This window comes from Pyxicephalus adspersus, chromosome 1 (genome assembly GCF_032062135.1).
Source record: "Pyxicephalus adspersus chromosome 1, UCB_Pads_2.0, whole genome shotgun sequence".
Taxonomy (NCBI): domain Eukaryota; kingdom Metazoa; phylum Chordata; class Amphibia; order Anura; family Pyxicephalidae; genus Pyxicephalus; species Pyxicephalus adspersus.
Window position 1 is genome coordinate 69,633,390 of NC_092858.1, and position 8,991 is coordinate 69,642,380.

The 8,991-nt window shown below is 40.9% G+C and overlaps 1 protein-coding gene across 2 annotated transcripts; it reads right to left on the reverse strand.

Moving 5' to 3' along the window:
- Positions 1-2,649: 2,649 nt before the first annotated feature.
- On the reverse strand, positions 2,650-6,471 carry GPR45 (G protein-coupled receptor 45). 2 transcript variants are annotated; one of them, XM_072413570.1, is made up of 4 exons: positions 6,136-6,471; positions 4,956-4,996; positions 4,304-4,500; positions 2,650-4,206 (listed from the first exon to the last, which is right to left on the reverse strand). In XM_072413570.1, the coding sequence occupies exon 4, from the start codon at positions 4,163-4,165 to the stop codon at positions 3,239-3,241; it is 927 nt and encodes a 308-aa protein (XP_072269671.1). In that variant the 5' UTR covers positions 4,166-4,206; positions 4,304-4,500; positions 4,956-4,996; positions 6,136-6,471; the 3' UTR covers positions 2,650-3,238. The 2 variants fall into 2 exon arrangements, with proteins under 2 accessions (XP_072269671.1, XP_072269660.1); XM_072413559.1 differs by having other exon boundaries at positions 2,650-4,500; positions 6,136-6,470.
- Positions 6,472-8,991: the final 2,520 nt, after the last annotated feature.

The window sequence follows — 8,991 nt, forward strand, 5'->3', positions numbered from 1 at the left end:
ATATATATATATATATATATATATATATATATATATATATATATTTTATATTTATTGTGTGTGTGTAAAACTGGTCAAGAGCCATGAACTAGACATCCAGCACGGAAGGCAGGAGCAGCAGTTACATACATACACGTAATAATTGTCCCTGGAAATTAATGTAAGTGATTGTTTTTAGTGATTGGAGAATGAATAAGTACTGTTCTTGATCTATGACAACAGGAAGGTAGAGGCGCAGCGAGAGGCACTCCCCTGAATCTTTCCAGGGCACAGCAGTCGTCCAATGATCCAGCAGGACAGATCACTAATAGACATTGAAGAAAAGCTCTGCAGAGGCTATTTTTTTTTTTTTTTTTTTACTCCCCTTATAGGATCATGAACATTTGTCTTATTCACCAAAAATCTGTGCACAGCTTTACACCTGTGTCTACTGGGGTAGATCCTAGGAGAATCTCCCTCCAGTGGGAATATGTGGTATTGCAGGTCAAGAGTAATACTCCACAGCCAGGTTCTAATTCCTAAGGTCACTCAGTGCAGGGCATTGGTCTGATGCCCAAGGCATGTAAATTGATGTATTTTCTGCTAATTCTCCAGTGACATGTTGTGACTTCCTTGCGTGATTTGTTCAGCTTAAATATCAAGGAACCTTCATCTTGATGCCAGCTGCTTAGCAAAAGTCAATGTGGCTACCACATATATGGAAAAAAGGGGAAAGCTGTGTGTGGCTATATACAGCTAAGTGAGTGTTTGTAAGTAAAGCTTATCATTATCAGCATGCTCTCTTTTGTGTTTCAATTATGTTCAGATTTATTGTCTGCAGATGGATACTGAGCTGCCAAGATGTCATAGATACACCTTGGTACCAATGCAGCACAAACATTCGAGATCCATGCAGACTCCACCCACCCATCGGGACATTTGAAATTTGCACAATGTCTTTCAAAAACCATCCCGCTGCTTGCATCATTGCTGAGGACCCCTGAAACAAGTACTGAGACAAGTACTGTGTTCTGTGATATGAAGGCTATGTACAGCACCCTGCAGGATGTTTAACCAGCCGTGATCTGCCTGTATGGCTTAGAGGATCAGACTGGGTCTAAAATAAGGTTTTATTTACAAAGGTATCGGCATGTTATGGAACCAAAAACAAGCAAATCAAGCCTCAGCTTAAAAGGAAACCTCTTTTTTGTATACAGTACATACAAGCACCTCCCTAACCGCTGTTTATCATTGGGTGCGTGCTTTGTTCTGGCAGGTCCCAGAGTAGGGGGTATCAGTTAAACTTACATATGTAAATATGATGAATTTTTACACTAGATGTTAGGAGAGTGTGAGATGTAAAGGGACTGATAGGTATGACTTACTGCCACGTGAAAAAGAAAGTACACCCTCTATCCACTCTAAGGTTTTACTTATCAGTTCTTAGAAGGTTTTAGCAATTTTTATCTAAGTGTTAAACCACACACAATTGATTCCACTGTGTCAAGTGCTCAGGGTGTACTTACTACTTCACATATTACTTTTGTGCATTTTGTCTTACTATTTGTTAAATAGTTAATGACATAATGTAATTTGCCAAGTGTTGTTGTTAATCTGAGGTTGTATTCCCCTCATTTTAGAACCTGCTAAGATATTTTTTACTTTATGTCCTGATATTGCAAAACCTTGAAACACAAGTAGTGTGTACTAGTCACGATTGTATATGGCTTACTCAAAGGGTGGACTTCAAATGTACTGCTCTGTGACTTTTTGGCAAGATCAACGGGTATTTTGTGCACTTAGCAAACTCCTAGAATAAAAACAATTTGTAATAGTATATTAAACAAATTGAAATGTGAACAAATATGTTAAATGTTAGGGTTTACATAGCATTTAGCCTTTGAAGGAGAAACTAGTGGAAGAAACAGAAAGAAAAAAAAGAAAGGAAAAGTACTGCATTCTTAGATATACCAGGGCCCCAAATCTGCGTAAGACTGATTTTTGCAGGTGTAGCTGTAGGAGAAGCACCGAAAAGCTGTGTGTAATGAATTCCTATGGTGACTAGTAACTTGTTGTGGGGGCTGCAATGTGGATGCTGCGCCATGCAAGTGTGATAGGTTGTTACACATACCGTGTTTCCCCGATTTTAAGACATCCCCATTAAATAAGCCACCCCCGATTTTTGAAAAAATTCTTCATGGAAAAATAAGACATCCCCTGAAAATAAGACCTAGGGCATATTTTGGCATTTCAAAAAATATAAGACAGTGCCTTATAATCGGGGAAACAGGGTATGTAACAATGCCTGATTTATTAAAGCTCTTCAAGGCTGGAGAGGATACACTTTCATAAGTTAAGCATGGTGATCCAACAAACCTGGAGTGGATTGAAGTAATTTGCTAGCAAATGTTTAAAAACCTGGATCAGATCCACTACAGGTTTGCTGGATCACCCAGCTTTACTGATGAAAGTGTATTCTCTCCAGCCTTGGAGAGCTTTAATATATCAAGGCCAATGTTAAAGACAGAAGTGCCTCTGTAAGTGTAACCAATTTCTTTTTTTACTGACCGCCCATGCAAAAATCAGGTATTTACTGGTGAGTATGTAACGTTGTAGTAGTAATTTATATTGCAATGCCATAGGAGAGATACAGAGTCTGACATCACAAGGTTTGTACTTGACCAATCAGAACCCATTTTATTACATATTTTCATCACTTTCACTGTTGGCATTTACCTCAGAAGGACAGAGGCACCTTGAATGGCTACAAGAATACAAGGCTTTCTTCCATCTATATTCCTAACTTATGTTACAAAAAGCATTGGCAGAACAAAAAAAAAAAAACATAATAAAATGCTACTTTTATTTCTGTTATTATTGCAACTTGTGTGATATACCCATTCCACATATTGCTTAAAAAGTGATATTTCTTCTCATCTTTCAGAAAAAAATGTACAATAATTCAGTGCAATACAAACATTTTCTTCTGCTGCTTCTTATTATAATCCGGGCCATTTATGTATTCTCACCTTCTGGTGACATATAATCAGAATATTCAGGAAATTACACCGCACATCAAGTTCAAATTCTGCTTGTGAATGTAGGACACAGTAAACTTCTGAGTGGGCAGTATCCTGTTATTAGAAAACCAATATACACAAGTATGGCCAATAAATAAGGAACCCACGATTTTTGGCACATAGGAAAGTAAAAGAAGTGTTCCATGCTGAATTAACACTGATCCCTGAAAATCTTTTTATTAAACAGCAGACTGGTGTTCACTGCAAACATAGATAGTACTGGGGCGTATCCTTCTTCTCGTCCTTCCGCGTACTTTAGGGAGAATCTTTATTGTTTTAGGCATGAACTCCATGCAGGCCTCGCGGAACTTCTTGATTCTCCAACAGTAAATAACAGGGTTGAATACAGACTTGAGGTAACTGAGCCACAAGATGCAAGTGCTGATCACATAGAATGAGTTACTGTAGTAGAAAGTCCTACTAAATACTGACAGCAGACTAAACACAGAATGTGGAAGCCAGCAAAGGGAAAATCCAATGAACAGAATGAGAATAGTGGTGAAGGCTCTTGTTTTAAAACTCATGTCCACATTCATCTGATGAGGCCTCTGCAAACCCATCAAGCCTAACTTGCTTACTTGGCTCAAGCACAGGCTCTCCGCATGGTTATGTATCCTGACGGCATTTCTTCTGACAGTGTTCAGGATGCATAGATAGGAGTACAGCATTACACTGAAAGGGATAAAAAACACGGCTACAACCAGCATGACTGCGTATGCCCTATCAGCTAAAAATTCTGTGTATCCCAAGACACACTGTGGTGCACGTGTTGGAACCTCCACCAATGTCCAGCCTACTACGGATGGAAAGGAGATACAGAACGACAACACCCAAGAAGTGGCAATCATTATCTTGGCACGGTGTGGATTTAGCTTATCTTGTCTCTGTACAATGATCAAAAAACGATCAACGCTAATGATAAGTAGTATGGCAACTCCTTCCAAGACAAAAAACCAGTACAGCATGGCTGAAATCTGGCAGAACTGGCTGCCAAAGTACCAACTCCCGGTGATTATTGTAACGGCTGTAAAAGGCATGCAGAATAGGGAAAGCATAATGTCAGAAAATGCCAGCGTTGCAAGTAGGAGATTGATTGCAGACCGCATAGCTGGCTTCTGGTAAACAATAAGGCAAACAATAGCATTGCCTAAAAAAGCAATGGAAATCATTAATACCATAATTATTGCCAACAATATCCTGAGTGGGGTAGGGAATGCAGCAAATCTGGAATCTGGATTCATTACCGTTGCATTCTCACTGGAAAACATGCAGCTGCCAAAAGCTGTCCTATTGCAACCCATGGTTACAAATATAGCTCTAAAATTCCTGTTTTCATTGCTTCTCTTTTTTTTTCCTTGTTCACTTATCACAGATATTACAGAACTCTTCTTTCTTCTACATTAGTAGAAAGAGCTTTCATACTTTCTGCATCTGGACGAACCTAACAAGAAGAAGAAAAAAAAGGCATAAGAAAATATAATAGCATAGAACAGTATTTCTGAGTTTTAGACCCATTTATTTGGGTGACTGTCCTTGTCGCTGCTACAGATGTCTTAATATTCGTTTACCAGTAACATGGGGGTATTGGCAGCTGTGTGTGCCTAACAGTAGAGTGCAAAAGGAGTACATCATAACATATGGGGGGTCCACAAGTGAACAGTGTAAGAGAGGTGCAGGGACAAATGTAAGCGGTTTAAACAGGACTGGGGGTGGGCAAAGATAAGCAGCATAAATAATGTGGTGGTGAAAAGGAAATGGTACTACATAATGGAAATGTTATTGAAATCTTTTATTAAAATATAATAAACAGAAATGGTATAATGTCAATCTAAATATAATTTAGATATATAAATATATAAATATAATATAAATATAATTTATAATATAAATCATTACCCTGAAGGACCATGGTGCCCAAAGATAGGGAAGAAAAAGACCTGTGAATGGAAACAGAAACACATCAAACATTAAAATACTGCATACTAATATGATGATACAAATAAAAAGAAATAATCAACATGTAAACATTACTAATAATAGAACTTTCCAGCTAAGATGCAGATATACACAATATTAAAATGCATTAGTGGTATGGGCTGGGAACATTCTAACACATCACAAGGAACAGCTGCTGCTGCATCTACAATATCCAATACTTCCAAAATCTGCTCTAACCACTCTTTAGGAGTAATATATATATATATATATTGCTGAACCCCAAAAATGATTGATAACCCTGCCTAGAGAGAGGTTTGGGTCCTGTTTGGGGAGATGTCATCTCACTTTATGTCCTGGGAACAAATAGGGAGAGGAAATCTCCAAAACCAAGACACAGAAAGAAAGAATAACACAAACTCTGTATCTTCCATGATCTATCCAAAACTATGAGTGATGGTGCATGGGATGTGTAGCTGCACACTGATCTGATACCACACTAACAGCTGGCACAGGAAAGCATGCGGCGGGTTTAATTTTATATACTAAGGGTTTGTATTTTTTTTTCAATGGAACAATTTAATAAACAATTTAATAGACACGCATTAGCATTCAATAGCAATGCTCATACACTGATTTTTGTTTTGTGTGTGGATCTCTTCTGTAAGATGTTGTCCCATAAAATCAATGCTTTGGAGTAATGTTATAACAATATATTTATATAGCACCAACATATTAGGTGGTGCTGCCCAGCCATGGCACAGAAGAGCCCTCCCCCGTATGATGTCCCAGCCATTGTCAGTGTATGATGACCCCGTCACAGTCTAAGCCCAATGGGGAAGCCATTTACCCAGCGTTATGCTTTTTGGGGTAATGACCCCACATCTATATTGTGATATTTGTGACGAAAGATTTGTTTTTGTAATGCTACAGAATCACAGCGATGAATGATTCACCATGGCTGTGTTCCATTGATAACCCCCTGTGTGTAGTATTGCCCCTCATGTGTGTGGGGCCCAATGCCAATCACCCCCAGACATGGCCAGGCCTGCTGTATAGCACACAAGCTGTGTCTGCATGGATTGTCATATAGCAGTGTACACATCATGCGGCTCCATCACCCTCCTTCGTGTCTCTGTACCTGGCAGGATGCGGCTGTCCTCCCCCTCCCGGGGTGATGTGCCGCCAATATGACCAGCGAGGCTCGGTACTTCCAGGGGCCCCACAGCTGCCCCCCGATACCCCGCTAGCATATACAGCAGCGCCTCAGCCACAGGCCCCTCCGCGGCTGCCATGAATCCCCGCTGCCTGCAGCCTGGAAGGGGAGGGCCGAGTGTGAGCGCCGCGCCTGCTCCCCGTGTGTACCGGGGTCACCATTCCCCGCACCGAGCACCTCCCATACCCCACACCCGGCACACTGCGGGAGGGGCCATACCAGGGGCCACATACATTGTGCTGCTGGGATTGCTACAAGGCAGTCCGGGGAAAGAGGGGAGTATGAGGGCAGGTGTGGGGTCCTGAGGGGTATATGGGGTAGATGTGGGGTCCTAAAGTATATATGAGGCAGGTGTGGGGTCCTGAGAGATATATGGAGGCAGGTGTGGGGTCCCGAGAGATATATGGGGGCAGGTGTGGGGTCCTGAGGTATTCATGAGGGCTGGTGTGTGGGGTCCTGGGTGGTATATGGGGGCAGGTGTGGGGTCCTGAGGTGTGGGGTCCTGAGGTATTCATGAGGGCTGGTGTGTGGGGTCCTGGGTGGTATATGGGGGCAGGTGTGGGGTCCTGAGGTATTCATGAGGGCAGGTGTGGGGTCCTGAGGTATTCATGAGGGCAGGTGTGGGGTCCTGAGGTATTCATGAGGGCAGGTGTGGGGTCCTGAGGTATTCATGAGAGCAGGTGTGGGGTCCTGAGGGGTATATGGGGGCAGGTGTGGGGTCCTGAGGGATATATGAGGCAGGTGTGGGGTCCCTAGGGCAAGATCTAAAGTATATACAAGGACATGTGTTGGGGGTCCTAAGGGCAAGTCCTAATGTATATATGGGCGCAGGTGTTGGGGGTCTTAAGGGCAGTTCTGAAGGATATATGGGGCAGGTGTGGGGTCCTGAGGGTAGTCTTGTCCTATATCTAGGGATATATGGGGAGTGCTGGGTATCATAGGGGTAAAACTTGGCTGTTACATGGGCTGTATTGTACACAAATGTCAATGTTTATATGTGGGGTCTCTAAACAATCATGCAGCCCTCAGCTCTTTGGATATTAGGGGGCCCAGACTGCAAGCAGCAATATAATAGAAGGAACCTATCCTATACATGCTGGGGAAAAGGGGCCTTCTGATTGGCTGAAATACTCTCAATAGTTGGGTCAATCTTTTCACACTAAATTTGATTTAATTTGGTTTAACTTCATTATAAAAAGTTTGAATCAAATTTCACTTAGTGAGATATTTAAACTAATCCCTAGTGTGTTATTACCAGTGGGTGAATTATTGCTCCACTATTTTATTTTGGGAATATTGTCCCTTCATTAGTGAAAGTTGAAGGAACCGTGGCCTATTGTTGGTATCAGTGGAAGGAATATTGCCCCATCACATTACATGACTAGAAACACCAATGACAACTGGACTTTTGGCAATGCCCCCGAGCCTCCATAGACTTGTATAGGACCATACCAGGGTGTTACAGAGTCTTCTGGACCAGCCCCATATAAGTTTATAGATATAAGATGTCATTGTGCAGGGATGATTTGTGCTGGGGATATACATTGCACTGACCGTAGCTCTGCTACAGAGGTAAATTAGAGGTAGGATCATTCACAAGGGGCTGGGAGAATTGCAGGAAAATACAACAAAGCAAAAGTTCACACTATAGGCCCTATTTATTAAAGCTCTCTAAGGCTGGAGAGGATACACTTTCATCAGTGAAGCTGGGTAATCCAGCAAACCTGGAATGTTTTTTTAAAATAATTTGCTATTTGTTATCAAATGTTTTGAATCCTGGACCAGATTCATTCAAGGTTTGCTGGATCTGCCAGCTTCACTGATTAAAGTATATCTCCAGTCTTGGAGAGCTTTATTAAATCAGGCCCAAAGTCTTTGTTCATGCTACGTCTGTGCACTTCACTATGGAATACATGTTTTATTGAGTACGCATTTCACATTAACGGATCATTTTTAATGCAACTTTTTTCTTTGTTTGTTGTTCCTTATTGTATTTATATTTCATATACAGATTTGTAAATGCTCTAGTGGTGATTGATATCATATGCACATAGTATATGTAAATAAAATTCCCCACTTAAAACAATAATGGTTTGTGATCAATTTTATTTTACCTTTTTTACAGGTGGTCTGGTTTATACACGGATGTATATTATCGTTTTTTAAATTGTTTTTAAATCTGATAGGTTCCAAACTTTGAGTATGCAAGGAATGCTGGGCTTTCTAATTAGAAATCCTAGCAATGTTCTTATGTGTGTTACAACCTAAAGGCTGTAAATCTTTATAATGTTAGGGGGAAGGATTAAACCCTTTGCCATGCTTTGAGATTCACCTACTTTGTATTAGAGGCAAATATTATGATGGGAAATTTAAATATGGGAGGCCATTCATTTAAATAGGTTGCCCAATGCAGCACAAATATGTAGTGTATGTAGCATTTTTCAAAGCCATGCATTGTGCTATACAGCATTTGTAAGGAGTGTCTGGGGTATCATTACCAATGAGTGAACGTCACCTTGTGCGCTTCAACATGATGCGCTTCAACATGATGTGCTAGTGTGAATAAGCACTATATTTTTACATTGCTTGCATCACCAGAATCAGAACAGTATATACAGATGTGTACATATACAGGTAGTCCCTGGGTTACATACAAGATAAGGACAGTAGGTTTGTTAAGTTGAATTTGTATGTAAGTCGGAACAGCTGTGTTTAGCAAAAGATTTCCTCTGCAAGTCATGCAAACCGCCCCTCCCCATCCTGTACAGGAGCAGCAGTGAA